Source organism: Anguilla anguilla, chromosome 10 (genome assembly GCF_013347855.1).
Source record: "Anguilla anguilla isolate fAngAng1 chromosome 10, fAngAng1.pri, whole genome shotgun sequence".
In the NCBI taxonomy this organism is placed as follows: Eukaryota; Metazoa; Chordata; class Actinopteri; order Anguilliformes; family Anguillidae; genus Anguilla; species Anguilla anguilla.
In genome coordinates, this window is record NC_049210.1 from 3,866,160 (window position 1) to 3,882,145 (window position 15,986).

At 53.0% G+C, this 15,986-nt stretch overlaps 1 protein-coding gene across 3 annotated transcripts in view; it reads left to right on the forward strand.

Annotated features, from left to right (window-relative positions):
* LOC118206643 (coronin-1C-A) overlaps nucleotides 1–15,986 on the forward strand; it is a 53,944-nt gene that overhangs the window by 36,103 nt on the left and 1,855 nt on the right. For all 3 annotated transcript variants that reach the window (XM_035379562.1, XM_035379564.1, XM_035379563.1), the window contains exons 3-10: nucleotides 6,045–6,167; nucleotides 7,967–8,096; nucleotides 9,209–9,390; nucleotides 10,832–10,951; nucleotides 12,605–12,709; nucleotides 13,768–13,913; nucleotides 14,724–14,781; nucleotides 15,047–15,289. In XM_035379562.1, the coding sequence (XP_035235453.1) occupies nucleotides 6,045–6,167; nucleotides 7,967–8,096; nucleotides 9,209–9,390; nucleotides 10,832–10,951; nucleotides 12,605–12,709; nucleotides 13,768–13,913; nucleotides 14,724–14,781; nucleotides 15,047–15,289 (1,107 nt within the window). The remainder of the gene's footprint in view (nucleotides 1–6,044; nucleotides 6,168–7,966; nucleotides 8,097–9,208; nucleotides 9,391–10,831; nucleotides 10,952–12,604; nucleotides 12,710–13,767; nucleotides 13,914–14,723; nucleotides 14,782–15,046; nucleotides 15,290–15,986) is intronic.

Below are 15,986 nucleotides of genomic sequence, written 5' to 3' on the forward strand. Positions count from 1 at the left end.
TCCACGGTTACGCCAGACAGCTAGATATTTGGAATGGAACGGGACCTACAGGTGAGGGGTGGTTACCTGCCAAAGTGGCTGGTAGAGGAGACAAACTTAACAACAAACTTCCCAGCATTTGGCTGGTGGCTGGGGTTAAATTTGCTCCCGGGGTGGTGCACCGTGAGGGGGGGGGGGGGGGTGTGAGGTTATGTTTCTGGGGTTGTGTAATGGCTCCCGCTGCTGTGATTTGTGATTTGTCACTCTCAGGGCGGGCCTGCACCTTTGTGTGTGCGGTTTACTTTTGCGAGCCACTCTGGATAAGAGCGTATGCTGGATGTGAATGTCGCACTGTGCCAAGTTTTGCCCATGGGCGTCACTGACATGGGAGCGATATGTCTCACTCTCTCACTCTCTTTCTGTCTTGCTCTCTCTCTCAATTCAATTCAATTCAATTCAATTCAATAAGCTTTATTGGCATGGTAAGGGTACACTTACATTGCCAAAGCATACACTCACGTGACAAACATAACAGACAGGCAATAACAATTTAACTACAATAAACAGAATAAATATAAAATCCAGACCACAGAAATAAAATTCTACATTTAGAAAATAACGCATACAAAATGTCAATGAACTATAATAACTTTACTTTTTTTGGTGTCAATGGTGTCTCTCTCTCTCTGTGCGTTTGTGCGCGTACGTGCGTGCATCTACGTGTGCTTTGGATGCCTGTAGCGGAAGCCAGATTTGCGCACTCCTTTCTGGACCCCGCCCGCCCCGCAGCAGCTCGTTAGCTCGTTAGCTCGTTAGCGGGTTGCCGGGCACCACGGCGACTTCAAAGTCGCGTCAGTTTGTCGTTTGTCGCTCGTGTGTTCACGGAAGCGGAGGCTCGTAATTGGCTGGCCTCTGTTCTCTGGCGGCTTGACTCACACAGAGAGGATTGTGGGTCTTTGCCACAGGGCATTCCTCTTTCCAAACCCCCCCCCCCATCCCAAAATGCCCACCCACAGCTAGCAATTTGCCCTGATGGGAGCTCCCCTTTTGATTGTCGGCCCTGGAGTTTAATTGTGTACGGCCAAAGCAAGTTTACGCGCTTTGGAGCTGAAAAAGGTGATAAATTCAACACTCCCCCCAAACCCCCCCAACCCCCCTCCCATCCCACCCCCCTGCACCAGCAGCCCTGCTACTGTGGCCTGTCTCTCAGGTGTGGAATGTGGGACAGAGTGGGAGGAGCCCAGCACAGTGAGCACCGCACATCCGGCCCCTGGCCCCCCTTCCCCTGAACAGCAGGCCCCACGGGGCCCCCCCCCCCCTCACCCCCCCCCCAATCCTCACGCACCACCCCACCCTTCGTCCCGTCACCCTTGACCTTTGGTATACCACAGATTCGGGATCCTTGTTGGGCCAGCAGACGGCCCCCACCCCCACCCCCACACACACTTTTTTAAGAGGGCACGTGCCTGAATACCACACGTCCTCTGAGGACCTGTGTGTGTAAACGTGTGGGTTTTGTGGGGACGCTCCGTGCTTCCCTCCTTCTCTGTGCTGGGCTGCAGATGTAGGCGTGTGTGTTTGGGTGCCTCTGCAGATCGTCTGTAAGAGCCCTGTGGTGTATGTGTGTGTGTGTGTGTGTGTGCGCGTGTGTGGTGTGTGTGCGCGTGTGTGCGCGTGTGTGCGTGTGGTGTGTGTATAACCCATCTGTCCTGCAGACTCTCTGCTCTCTCCAGCAGTAGCCCTGCTCCCCAACCTGCTGCCGCTGCTCAGTTTCCCGCCAAAACTCGTATTTAAAAAAAAATAAATAAAAAAACTGCCGCCCAAAAGGCCTCACTCAGCATTAATTTACCGCACGGCTTTCCCTCCTGTCCTGTGGGCCGTCCACTGCCTCCTTCCAGGACTTTTTCCTGGGTATGTGTTCACCCTGCACCGTTAAACCTGCCGTGGGGCGGCTGGACCACCTCTGTGTGTTAGCCTGGCGTCGGTTAGCCTAGCCGTAGCGTGAGGCTCAGAGACCCGAATGGCAGAGGCGCTAACCTAGCGCTGTCCCTCCTCTGGGGGGGGGGGCCTGAGGCTGTTTTTGGGGCTCCCCTCAGTCTCGCGGTTGGCGCACCTGGCCGTGTGCTTTTCCTGCTCCACAACATCCTGCCTCCTGGGCCCCGCCCACCTCCCTCCAAACAGGAAGTAGGTGCCACCCTCAGCCTGCTGGAATCTAGGCCATGCTATTGGACAGGTGCCAGCCTTTTTTTAAGTTTATTTCTTCGCCCCATTAGCTCTCTCACACGCGTGTAGACACACACACACACACACACACACACTCGCACAGGTACAGTAGATGGTGTAACCTGCCTGACAACCTGACTGAGATTCCAGCTGTGATAGCGCTGGGCTGAGAGTACCAGCTAGCCACCCTGCCATTGAGTGTGTGTGTGTGTGTGTGTGTGTGTGTGTGTGTGAGTGTGTGAGTGTGTGAGTGTGTGAGAGTGTGAGAGTGTGAGAGTGTGAGAGTGTGAGAGTGTGAGAGTGTGAGTGTGTGTGTGAGAGTATGTATCGCGTGTGAGTGTGAGTGTGAGTGTGAGTGTGTGTGTGCGTGTGACTGTGTGTGTGTGTGTGTGTGTGTGTGTGTGTGTGTGAGAGTGTGTGTGTGTGAGTGTGTGTGCGAGTGTGCGAGTGTGTGTGTGTGAGTGTGTGAGAGTGTGTGTGTGTGAGAGTGTGTATGTATCGCGTGCTGCTCGGGCTCATATGGGGTCTCAGGGAGCATGCTCAGTGAATAGCGACCCGTTAGCCTGAAGCGGCTTGGTGACCGTCTGTATTGTAGAACAAAATCTGCGTAAACAGCCTGTCCCCAAATAATGGTCGCCATGCAACCGTGAAGTTGGTCATTTAAAGAACCGTCCGGGACGTATCTTGTTTATGAAACTTTACGCTCTTTTTTTTTTTTTTTTTTTTTTAAACAATAAGTATAAAACTCTCTGGATGTTTTGAGTCATTTCCTTTTTGCCGACGGTTCTCGGAGGAAGTTGAACAAAGGGGTCCAGTGTGAGGGCAAACCGCGTCCACGTCGTTTAGGGGAAACGGACGAATGAAAGGCTAAAAACGAAAGAGGAAAAAAAAAAAATACTGCGTTCGCAGCGGGCAGAAACCCGGGGGTCCCGTGAGTCACGCGGCCTTGTGAAAGGCGTAATTATGGGATGCCGTCGCGGTCTGTCACGATGGGACCCCTCGTCCTTTTGTGTTCTTCGAACGACGCAAGCGGTAAATTATTTGCGAAACTTTTTGCGAAAAGGCGATCTCTGACACATGAGCAGCCTTTACACGGCAAAAAAAGCCTTTTCTTTTTTTTCAGCCCTGGCTTGCGGTCTGGCTGCCGCTCCCGCTGATGGGGACAGAGCCGCGGCTTGTTCCTCTTTCCGGACACTTTTGACCTTTTTTTTTGGTTTTCAGAGACGACCGCGGCCTCCCCGTGACCGGAACCTTTGTCCCTTTGCGGGATTTTGTGCAGTGTGTGTTATTTACGCTTCGCACGGGGGTGACGAGGGTCGGTGCTGCAGAATCCCGGGGGCCTGCGGCTCTGGTTCTGGGGGGGGGGGGGCGCGGGGGCGCGGGGGCGTGGGGGTGCTCGTTCCAATAGGTTGTTTTCACGCCTTGCGGCCTTTCACCCGCTCCTTAGCTCCACCCAACGGAGGACGCAAGGAAAGGACGCGAGGGAACAGAGTAATCGAGGAAACGTGGATTGGGCAAATGGATGGTCCTCGTGCAGCCCTGCATCAGTTTAGGAGCTGCGTCAGTTGCAGGTGGGGAGAGGTGGCTCTACGGGTCGATCGTTTACGTGTCACGCTTTCAGAACAAAAAATACTTGCTCCCGTGTGTCCTTGCTCAAGCATCCTTCGGGAGCCTCCTCGCTCCTCCTGAGGAACCTTTAACGGGTCGGCACGTCCTTAGAGAAGGTTGGACCTCGATCGATCGATTTCTGGGTCAGAGGAGGACCGAGGAGAGGAGGACGGATAAAACAAGCGATTGGAATGAGCCCGGGGGGTCTGCTGGTCTAACCCAGAGCCGTGTTCGCCGAGCCCCGTTTCAGATGAATCAGACTTTTGCACATGGCACGTCTGTCGCTCTTATCTCCACTTTGTATTATATCTTTTCTCGGGAAAAATTGCACCCGCCTCATCGTTCTGTACGGGGACCTTCTCAAACGGCTCGTACGCATTGGTGGGGGGGCTGGGGGGGGACACGTTTGGCTTAGGACTGGCCTGCCGGCGTTTTAACGGGGGACCGGCCTGCCACAGTCTCAGCGGGACGCGCCCCTGCTGTAAACCAGGAGCCGGAGCTCTCTCTCTCCATTACGGGGCCAAAGCGGCGAGTCGCTCCCCTCCCCCGGCAGACCCTGCAGTCGTTACCAAGGCAACCGTGTCGGTGACAGCTCGATGGAGGGGGGAGGCGGGGGGAGGCGCGGGGGGGGGGGGGGGGGGGCGAGGTGCTACGTGAGGTTATGCGGGTGAGCTGGTCTTTAAATTGTACCACCGTATCAGATAAAGGCAAAGGCCTTCCTCAGTCGGAGTGTAGGGAGGAGGTTTACGTGCTATTTAGCGTACGAATATAGCGATTTAAAAAATAAAATAAAATAAAAAACGCAGTTCCACCCTGAAACTCGTCGTAATGAAAACGCACCCGAGAAAAAAAAAGGCGGCCGTCGGCGTGTGTGCAGCTGCGGCCGGTGAGTAACGAGCGAAACCCTCGCGCCCCGAAGAGTGACGTCTAAATGGCCAGTGACGTCCTGCGGAGAGCGCGCTGAAGAGGGCAATTGAATCGGCAGAACAAAAGAGGCGTGGGTGTGTCCGCCTCGCGGCCTCTCGTTCCCCCACCCCCCCCCCCCCCGCCCCCCCTCGAAAAGCCACCAAGGGGCACCTGACTTTCGCATGCGGTCAAAGGTCGCGAACCGGCCTCCAGCGGACTGATGTCATCGGGAAGTCAGCTGATTGGGCGGAAAATGGCCCTCCTTTGTCCCAGAGCTTTGCGTGTCAAAGGAGTGGAGAAGGACTGGTGGTTATTTCATCTGACGCCTGGCCTGGGGTCCTGTGTGTGAGGGGTTATATAAGGACCTGCTCTACAGGTCAGTTGTGTTTTTACTTGTTTTTACTTAAAAATTTTTTTTTTTTAAGGAATAAGTGTACAGTTCCCTAGTAGTGGACTTAAAAACAAAAAAAGTAAAATTTCTCATAGTCCTGATGTACAATGGGGAAAGTCCATCTTTGCCCTGAAGGTCCCTGTAATGTAGGTGTGTTATGAAATCACACACACACACTGTACACACAACGCCGTCCTCAGGCCTGGGCTGTGCTGGGCAGCCCTGTTCTGCAGGCCCCGCTTGAGTCTGCGCTGCAGGCATGGTAGGTTTATTTCCGCTCGTGTACAGAAGCTGGGACTGCCTTCTCCTCCAGCCCCCCCCCCCAACAGCAAGGCAATAATTTAACCCACCCTCCCCCTCCCCCTCCCCCTCCCCCTCTTCGAGCACAGATCCTCCATGTCGGAAGGCTCGACCCTCCGGAAGTTTCCGCCAAAGCCCGTGACCCCTGGCACACCTCGGAGTTTCACGGGGTTGTTCCGCGTTTTTTGGCGTTAACTCCTTTCCCAGATTTCCTTTTTGTGCGTATTTTTTTGTTTTGTTTTGTTTTGTTTTTTTTTGTCACAGTGGCTCCTCCCCCTCTGCCTTCTCTCAGCTGCACTCTCATTGGAGAGCTTTGAATAAAGAAGAGCAGTTGAATGCTGGGAAACTCCCTGTAGTTGGGCGGTAGGGGTGTGTGTGTGTGTGTGTGTGTGGGGTGGGGGGGGGGGGACGCAGGAATATGGAGGAAGAGGAAGTTTTTGCAGCTGTCCTGGAGTGTCTGGCTGGCCCACTGAAGTCGGGTTTCGATGTGCATCATTACCGTTACGGCTGGATCGAGTGTGCTGATCCGTGTGTGTGTGTGTGTGTGTGTGTGTGTGTGTGTGTGTGTGTGAGAGTGTGTGTGTGAGCTTTCAGAAGGACGGCTGGCTAACCTCTCTCTCTTTCTCTCTCTCCACAGTCTGGCCGCATTGACAAAGCCTACCCGACCGTGTGCGGTCACACGGGCCCGGTCCTGGACATCGAGTGGTGCCCGCACAACGACCAGGTCATCGCCAGCGGGTCCGAAGACTGCACTGTGATGGTAAGACGGTTTCTCACTCTCCCCGTCTCTCTCCCCCCATCTAACCCTCTGTCTCATTTCCCTCTCTCTCCCTTTCCCTCTCACTCTTTCTCTCCCTCCCTCCTAGTAGACATGTCATCAGATCTGGTTGGGATACATATTTGAAATGCACGTTCTTTTTTTCACGGTTCACGTGAAAACATGCCTGTGGATTCCTGAGAATTTTCGAGGGGAAGCACCACCGTTTGCGTATGGCCAAAAACCTTACCGGATCCCCCCCCCCGTGAGAGAGCTGTTCCAAATATTGGTGCCAATCCACATTCAAAGGGGTGAAGTATTAAAAAAATTTCACCCCAGGTCACATAAGCGAGCCTCTTGAGCAGACGGTAAAGTTCTGTTCCGTCGTTCTCCGTGCCCACGGTGGGGGGAGTGGGGGGGCTTGGGGGGGTTTGGGAGAATTACTCGCCAGTCCAGGTGTGCACGTCCCCAGCAGGACCTCAGGTGCCTTCAGAGTACCCAGCCACGCCCCCTTTTTACGGCAGGGAGCGATGACCCTGAGCTGACACGCTGGGAATCCCCCTGTGGCCGTTTGTGTAGTATTGGTAGCAGTATTGGTAGCGATATTGATAGCAGTATTGATAGCAGTATTGATAGCGGTATTGATAGAGCGGTCTTGATAGCAGTATTGGTAGCGATATTGATAAGGGTATTGGTAGCGGTATTGATAGCGCTATCGGTGGTGATGAGGTGCACTAGGGCCCCGCCCTCTGTTCGCACCCAGCTAGTGTGACCCCATCTCACCCTGGGCCCACCTCACCCTCTGGCACGCAGGAACAAGCAGCGGGGGATGATTGATGGGTTTTATGGCTCTGAGTTAATTCCCTCTCTCTCTCTCTCATTCTCTCTCTCCCTCTCTCCCTCTCTCTCTGCCCCGCGTTTGCGTCCCCCCCCCCCCCCCCCAATCCGTTACGTACGACACCTGAGCCTTCCCCTCCCTGTGAAGCAGTCGGTCAAACAGACGGCCCCTCGTTCTCGCCCCGGTGACCCGCTAATGCTGAAGCGCTAACGCCGCTAGTTCCAGGAGCAGCTGATGAAGCCGCCACGCGATGGCAACACCCCCCCCTGATTCCCCCCCCCCCGCAGTCATTCCGGCTGTCAGGAGGATTGATCGCGCAGAACTTGAGGGGCTCTTAAAAACTGACAGCGTGAGCGATGGCCCCCGGGACCCAGGACGGTAAATTAACCGAGAGTCGGTCCGTTTCCCGCCAGAGTCGCTGGAACTCCCAGCTTCCCCCCCCCCCCGCCAGCGCGCTGAGAACAAGGCGCTTTCTGTCTCACCTGACTTCCTCAAACGCGCTCGTGGTGGAACCGCTGAACCGCTGCGACTTCCGCAAAGCCGGGGCGGAGCTTGCGCTCCTCGATCCCTCACATTTTCAGCCAAAAAATGTTTTAAAAAGAATTCAGCCGTCGAGAATTCGGGGTCACCGAGTTCTCTCGGCTCTCTGCTGCCACCTTCTGGCGCGAGGTCGCAAGTGCACCCTGCTGAACCGTTTCTAGGACGCGATTCCTAACGCCAGCCTCGCGCGTGATTTTAACACTGGTGTTGCGCCACTTACAGGAAACCTGAGGAAACGAGAAGCAGCTGTGAGATGGTTCTGCTGTGCGGTGGTTTGGCCTCTCCGTGCGACTGCGTTCGTGAGCGGTCGCTTGCGTGACAAGCTTTATCCTTGCACCTGTCTGACCCCCCGTGCGGTCTGCCACTGACTCTCACCTGCTCGGGACTGCTGCTCTTTCCCTTACCCGCGTCTCTCTTCCCGCAGGTGTGGCAGATCCCGGAACACGGGCTGACCGTGCCCCTGGCGGAGCCCGTGGTGGTCCTGGAGGGGCACTCCAAGAGGGTCGGCATCGTCACCTGGCACCCCACGGCCCGGAACGTCCTCCTCAGCGCCGGTGGGTACCGCGGAATCCCGAAAATAACCTTGAGTCGAAGGTGATGCGGCGATGTCACAAATTGTGATTGGTGATGAAGTGAAGCTTCCCACAGAGAGCGGGAATCTATGAGCCAGTTTGAGGCCTTTTAACTGATTGGCTCTGCCGTTGTAGCTCCCCCCCCCCCCCCCCCGGTTAGGTGGTTTGTGAGGACTGGTTTGTGGTTTTTGAGGACCTCAGAGAAGTACCTGGAGCTGCCCCGGCTGAATGGAAAAGATCCTCAGCCAAGATTTGGGTGCTAAAATGGGAACAAAGTTTAGTCTCTGCTCACCGAACACGTTCACCTTGTCTGCACAAGTGCATCTCCTCTTTCCACGCATTGATGGCTTTTCCTCAAACTTTTCGGTTTCGGGTGCTTTCATTGGGATCCAAAACATGGTGCTCCAGGTGTGGCTGAGGGCGCAGACCCTCTCTGTCCCTCCTGGAAATAGTGTGCTTGTCTGACGCTGAGGTTTATTGCTCAAGTGCAGCAGGCTGTGTGGAACGAGGAGAAGGCAGGGGTTGGGTTAGCGTGGAGTTTCCCAACCTGGCGTGGGCGAGTCTTCGACCCCTCCCGTCTGCAGGTCTGGGTAGTCATCGTGTTGACACATCCCATAATGATCTCCCGGGCCTGCCGTTTGATCTCCGAGGCGGTCTGATCCCGTCCTGATCACCTGCCGTGGGTTTGCATCACCAGCTCGGCTAGGTTTTCCCCTAAAAGACCTTGTAAATGGACTGCGGGGGGGAGGCATAGCTCAGGAGGTAAGAGCGGTTGACTGGCAGTCGGAGGGTTGCTGGTTCAAACCCCGCCCTGGGCGTGTCGAAGTGTCCCCGAGCAAGACACCTAACCCCTAACTGCTCTGGTGAATGAGAGGCATCAATTGTAAAGCGCTTTGGATAAAAGCACTATAGAAATGCAGTCCATTTACCATTTAAAAGACCTTGTGGCTGTCCGTGACCAAGGTTAGGGACCCTTCTGTGGTACGGTGTCTCATAAGGGACATGTGGGTTCTCGCTCTGCCTTCCTCACTCTAACTCGGCACATCCCTCGTTCTCGCCCCCCCCCTCCAAACCCCCTCCCCCCCCCCCCCCAGGCTGCGATAACCAGGTGATCATCTGGAATGTGGGCACGGGGGAGGCCATGATCAACCTGGAGGAGATGCACCCGGACGTCATCTACAGCGTGTGCTGGAACCGCAGCGGGAGCCTCATCTGCACCGCCTGCAAGGACAAGAAGATCCGCGTGATCGACCCGCGCAAGGAGGAGATCATCGCAGTGAGTCGCCCCGCCTCTCCGTCCGCTGCTCCGGTGCGGACGCGCCAGGGCTCAGCCACGTCAGAGTTCACGTGAAAATAAAGCAAATGCAGCCGTGTAGAAAAACGTTTGTGTGAATCACCCACGGAGGTGTACTATATAGGTGTTGTCCGCACACAAAATGGTCCGAAAATCTACAGGTAAAAAAAATTGAATAAACTAGTGTACATAGTTGTGTACAGCGATAATGGTGGTGTATATAGTTAGCAGTGTACAGCAGGAATTGTGATGTATATAGTTAGCGGTGTATAGTTAGCCATGTGTAGCAGTAATAGTGATGTTTATAGTTAGTGGTGTACAGCAGTGATGCTGGTGTGTATAGTTAGCTGTGCACAGCAGTAATGGTGATGTGTATAGTTAGTCGTGTGTAGCAGTAATGCTGGTGTATATAGTTAGCGGTCTATAGTTAGCTGTGCACAGCAGTAATGGTGATGTGTATAGTTAGCTGTGCACAGCAGTAATGGTGATGTGTATAGTTAGCTGTGCACAGCAGTAATGGTGATGTGTATAGTTAGCGGTGTATAGTAACAGTGTACCGCAGTAATGGTGATGTGTATAGTTAGCGGTGTATAGTAACAGTGCACAGCAGTAATGGTGATGTGTATAGTTAGCGGTGTATAGTAACAGTGCACAGCAGTAATGGTGATGTGTATAGTTAGCTGTGCACAGCAGTAATGGTGATGTGTATAGTTAGCGGTGTATAGTAACAGTGCACAGCAGTAATGGTGATGTGTATAGTTAGCTGTGCACAGCAGTAATGGTGATGTATATAGTTAGCGGTGTATAGTTAGCGGTGTACAGCAGTGATGGTGATGTTTATAGTTAGCAGTCTATAGTTAGCTGTGTGTAGCAGTGATGCTGGTGTATATAGTTAGCGGTGTATAGTTAGCTGTGCACAGCAGTAATGGTGATGTATATAGTTAGCGGTGTATAGTTAGCGGTGTACAGCAGTGATGGTGATGTTTATAGTTAGCAGTCTATAGTTAGCTGTGTGTAGCAGTGATGCTGGTGTATATAGTTAGCGGTGTATAGTTAGCGGTCTATAGTTAGCGGTGTATAGTTAGCGGTGTGTAGCAGTAATGGTGATGTTTATAGTTAGCGGTGTATAGTTAGCCATGTGTAGCAGTAATGGTGATGTTTATAGTTAGCGGTGTATAGTTAGCGGTGTACAGCAGCGATGGTGATGTTTATAGTTAGCGGTGTGTAGCAGTGATGGTAATGTGTATAGTTAGCTGTGCACAGCAGTGATGGTGATGTATATAGTTAGCGGTCTATAGTTAGCGGTGTACAGCAGTGATGGTGATGTATATAGTTAGCGGTCTATAGTTAGCGGTGTACAGCAGTGATGCTGCTGTTTGTGGTTAGCGGTTAAAGCAGGCGTGTCCTCCGCTCTGACCCGCAGGAGAAGGACAAGGCTCACGAGGGGGCGCGGCCGATGAGGGCCATCTTCCTCGCCGACGGAAACGTCTTCACCACCGGGTTCAGCCGCATGAGCGAGCGGCAGCTGGCCCTCTGGAACCCCGTGAGTCCCCCTGGAGCCCCGCCCAAAATCCACCCTGGACCTGAGCGTGCTGGAGACACACGCACGCACACAGACACACACACACACTCACTCAGCTGGCCCTCTGGAACCCCGTGAGTCCCTGTGGAGCCCCGCCCAAAATCCACCCTGAGTCCCCCTGGAGCCCCGCCCAAAATCCACACCGGACCTGAGCAACCTGAGCGTGCTGGAGACACACGCACACCCACAGACACACATACACACACTCACACAGACACACACACACACACGCACACAGACACACACACACTCACTCAGCTGGCCCTCTGGAACCCCGTGAGTCCCCCTGGAACCCCGCCCAAAACCCACACCGGACCTGAGCGACCTGAGCGTGCTGGAGACACACGCACGCACACAGACACACACACACACTCACTCAGCTGGCCCTCTGGAACCCCGTGAGTCCCCCTGGAGCCCCGCCCAAAATCCACACCGGACCTGAGCAACCTGGAGACACGCGCACGCACACACACACACACACACACACACACGCACGCAGACACACACACACACACTCACTCAGCTGGCCCTCTGGAACCCCGTGAGTCCCCCTGGAGCCCCGCCCAAAATCCACCCTGGACCTGAGCAACCTGGAGACACACGCACGCACACAGACAGACACACACACACTCACTCAGCTGGCCCTCTGGAACCCCGTGAGTCCCCCTGGAGCCCCGCCCAAAATCCACACCGGACCTGAGCGACCTGGAGACACGCGCAGGCACACCGACACACACACATTCACACACGCAGACACACGCACGCATACAGACACACACACATTCACACACACACACGCACGCACACACACACACACACACGCTCACACACACACACACACACAGGCACACACACATTCACACACACAGTTACACACACATTCACACACACACACACACACACAGACACACACACTCACACACGCACGCACACAGACACACACACATTCACACACACACACACACACACACGCACACAGACACACACACTCACACACGCACGCACACAAACACACACACTCACACACGCACGCACAAGCACACAGGCACACACACACATTCACACAGACACACACACGAGCATGCACACACACAGACACAAGCACACAGGCACACGCACGCACACAGACACACACACATTCACACACAGACACATGAGCATGTACACGCACGGACACACAGATACACACGCACGCAGACACACACACATTCACACACACACACACACACACACACACACACACACGCAGACAGACACATGAGCGTGTACATGCACAGACACACATGCGCGCACACGCACACTCTCGGGCACACATACGCTCACACACAGACACAGACACAGGCACACAGATTTGTTTCCGGTCAAACCTTATTTTGACCGTAAACAACTCAGGTTCACTTGCTCTTTAACGGAAGAATGCGCCAGGCGATCTGTCCTCAGATCAGAAGCACATTGAACACCCTGGAGCGTGTGTTTAGTCTCCGTCTGTTTCTCCTCAGAGCTCCGCGTCTGAGCGGATGTTGAAAAAGAAACACGGTTTTGATGTGCCCCCCCCCCCCCCCGGCAGCAGTGTTGGGTCCGATTATCACATTTTGTTTTTTTTTTAATTCGCAGCAAAGCATGGACGAGCCCATCTCGGTGCACGAAATGGACACGAGCAACGGCGTCCTGCTTCCCTTCTACGACGCCGACACCGGCGTGGTCTACCTGTGCGGGAAGGTGAGTCACCTGCGCCTGGAGCACGGAGCTTCCTGTCCGCGGGTACCAGCTTCCTGTCCTCGGGTACCTGGGCGAGAATCTGCTCTTTACCTTTACCATTACCGTTGCCTTCATATTGTAATGTTCATATCTGTACCTTCATACAGATGAGTCTTTTTCAGGCAATCTGAACATTTTGCTTTCATCACATTTGAAAATTATTATTTTTTTTTAATCAAGTCGATGCTTTATGACGAAACTCTCTAGGAAGGGGCGCGAAAGCCAGACCCCGGCCCACGCGCTGACGCGATTAAATATCAACGGGCGAAAAATAGAACCGTATCCTGTCTGTGACTCGCGTCAGGCTAATTGTCGGTTGCCAAGGGAACGGTTAATAGAACCTGACGTCGGCGTACGAAATGGCTCCGGCGTCCCAGCAGGCTCGGCTGCCGGAGGGGAGGGGAGGGGAGGGGAGGGGGGGGGGGTAGGGGGTATGGTTGGTGGTGGTGGTGGTGGTGGGGGGGGGGGGGGGCGCTGACAGGTCCTGTGTGCCCGGCCAGGTGGAAGTGCGAATCTCAGATTGGCGTGCGGAACACCTTTCTAAAAGAGGCAGTTAGATTGCGGTGATGCTTCATTTATGACAAGCTCCTCTGCTCCTCGATGTGGTGGCGAATGTCATTCTTGCATTCGTCTGTTTTGCTGCAGTGGATGAAAGCCGAAAGGTTTCAAAAAGATTTGAGTCGTGCTTTTATTTCAGCTCAGTGTGTCCTGACACCTTTCCTGTTGTGATCTAGTCATAATCCTGACAACGCAAAAGCCAAAATAAGGGATTAAATCTCATGCGTTGGTGGTAATGACAGATTAGGATTAAGGTTTTTAGGTCATTATCCACCATCTGGGTTTGGGATTAATTTAATATACACTGCTCAGTTTGACGTAATTGTAGGAGGGAGGAATATGAAATCTGTGCTGTAAAGAAACTGTTTGTGTGAAATTGGGGTTTCTGGTCACCGGTAGAGCACTAACCCCCCCCCCCCCCCCACGGGCCTAAACTTCCTCCCCCTCTCTCGGTCGTCCAGGGCGACAGCAGCATCCGCTACTTCGAGATCACGGACGAGGCGCCGTTCGTCCATTACCTCAACACCTTCACCACCAAGGAGCCCCAGAGGGGCATGGGATACATGCCCAAGCGCGGCCTCGACGTCAACAAGTGTGAGATCGCCAGGTGAGCAGCGGTGGAACTACGGGGAAACAGTGCTTCTGGAGACGACGCTCGCACAGAGTGACTGCACTAGCTGATTCTGTCCACTAGGGGGCTCTCCCTTAACTTAAACGTCCCTGTGTGACTTCATTTGGGACTACGACTTCACTGTATTTTACGGATAGTGAGACTCAATATCATTCCCAACTGCCAGGATGACAATTGTCTCACCATTTTAAAGAAGGTGGACCTGTTATGATATGCAGCCCATTTGCACCGCGTGACGCCATTGGCCGATTCTGTCCACTAGGGGGCTCCCTTTGGACGTCCCTGAATGACTTAAATTGGTATCGGTTCTGTCCAGCAGGGGGCTCTGTAATTTCAGACAGGTTTAGAACGAGCCGGCATCACTGCCATTCTGGAGGGCTGTTGGGTGTTTGTGCTGGTTTTCACTATAATCCGTTATTCTGGTGTAGTTTTCTAAACTAGACAGCTGCACCTGGCCATGCAGGTTCACTCTTGTACCAGACCACAGCAAAAAAAAAAATTTTTTAAAAAAATGAATGTGCAGTATGCAGCTGAAGCTCACAACTTCATTAAAAGTGTGAAATTAAATAAATAAACAGGTTATTTAATAAAGAGCACAGGCTGGTGTTGAATCCTGAGATAGATCTGGCCCCTTGTTTAGAGCTCTCTGGACTTTCTTTTAAAAAAGACTAAGGAGGGTTTCTGAAATGACACGTTCCCCTAGTGAAATGAGTCTGTTTCGCATTTGAAAATCAGTTCTTGTGTGGGAGATGCAGCTGTGTTCATTCACGTTTGTTATTTTTGCAGGTTTTATAAACTGCACGAGAGAAAGTGTGAGCCGATCATTATGACCGTGCCACGAAAGGTGAGCCTCGCCCTCGATTTACTCATCTCTGGACACTAGAGGGCGCTGTTGTGAAGTATTTTTTTATTTCCATTACCTACTGGGTAGTATTTTGAAAGCCCTTTTCTAGGCCTAGTGCTGTTGTTCTAACCTTGTCATGCTGTCAAAAGTGGTTTATCACCAGTGTCTCTGTGTTCACCAGTTGTGGCTTGAGTTACATGTCTATGGTTGCCAAGCCGTATGCTTTATGGTGTGTAACTAAGCCAATCCCCCCCCCATTCTGCAGTCGGACCTGTTCCAGGACGACCTGTACCCCGACACGGCGGGCCCCGACCCCGCCCTGGAGGCGGAGGAGTGGTTCGAGGGCAAGAACGGCGAGCCCATCCTGATCTCCCTCAAGCACGGTTACATCCCCGGCAAGAACCGCGACCTCAAGGTGGTCAAGAAGAACGTCCTGGACAACAAGCTGGCCAAGAACGCGGAGAACACGGGCCCCGCCCACAAGACGGAGAAGCCCACCCCGTCCATAGTGAGTTCCGGCCACCTGTTCCATTCAGAAAAACCCTTGACCCACAATGCACTACTGCAATCTCATTTTCGCTCCCAACGTCAGTTCATGCTTTGAACTGCTGTTTATTTTGATATACATTTGTTGTTAAGTAGGAAAAAATAAGATAGGAATTCAGTGTAGAAAAGAACACATTTTTACATTAAAGTTAAAATAGGTCTTTCCAGTTTCTTGATAATATTGCAAGAAATATTAATATTAATTTTGACATCTTACTAACTGAATCAGGCTTCATGTCTTCACAAAGACTAAAACTCATAGGTTACACATCAAAAAAAATCTCCACTGAGGATCTGCTGCAATGCTAGTCATTTTTCTGATAAGGAGTGCCAGGAGTTCCTCTCGTTATTGAGTGTTGAAGTTTCGTGTTCTCAGAAAATTGTGCAAGCTTGGACCTTCCTCGGTTCACTTATAACTGGGTGATATTCTTAAATTCTCCGGAAATGACTCGCGCTCTGTGCTTGTTGTAGAGGTGTCAGATGATGTCACATCTGCAGCGCTTCATGCTGTGCATCACAAACTGCTCAAAGACATCCTGATATCAGCTCAGAGCCTGGCAGACTGTAGGCGTAGCATTACTGCTCACCGCTACATTCCTGTTTCTAAATTTGACCCCCTCCCGCCCTGCTGGTCGCCCTGTTACCCACAGCATAAGCAA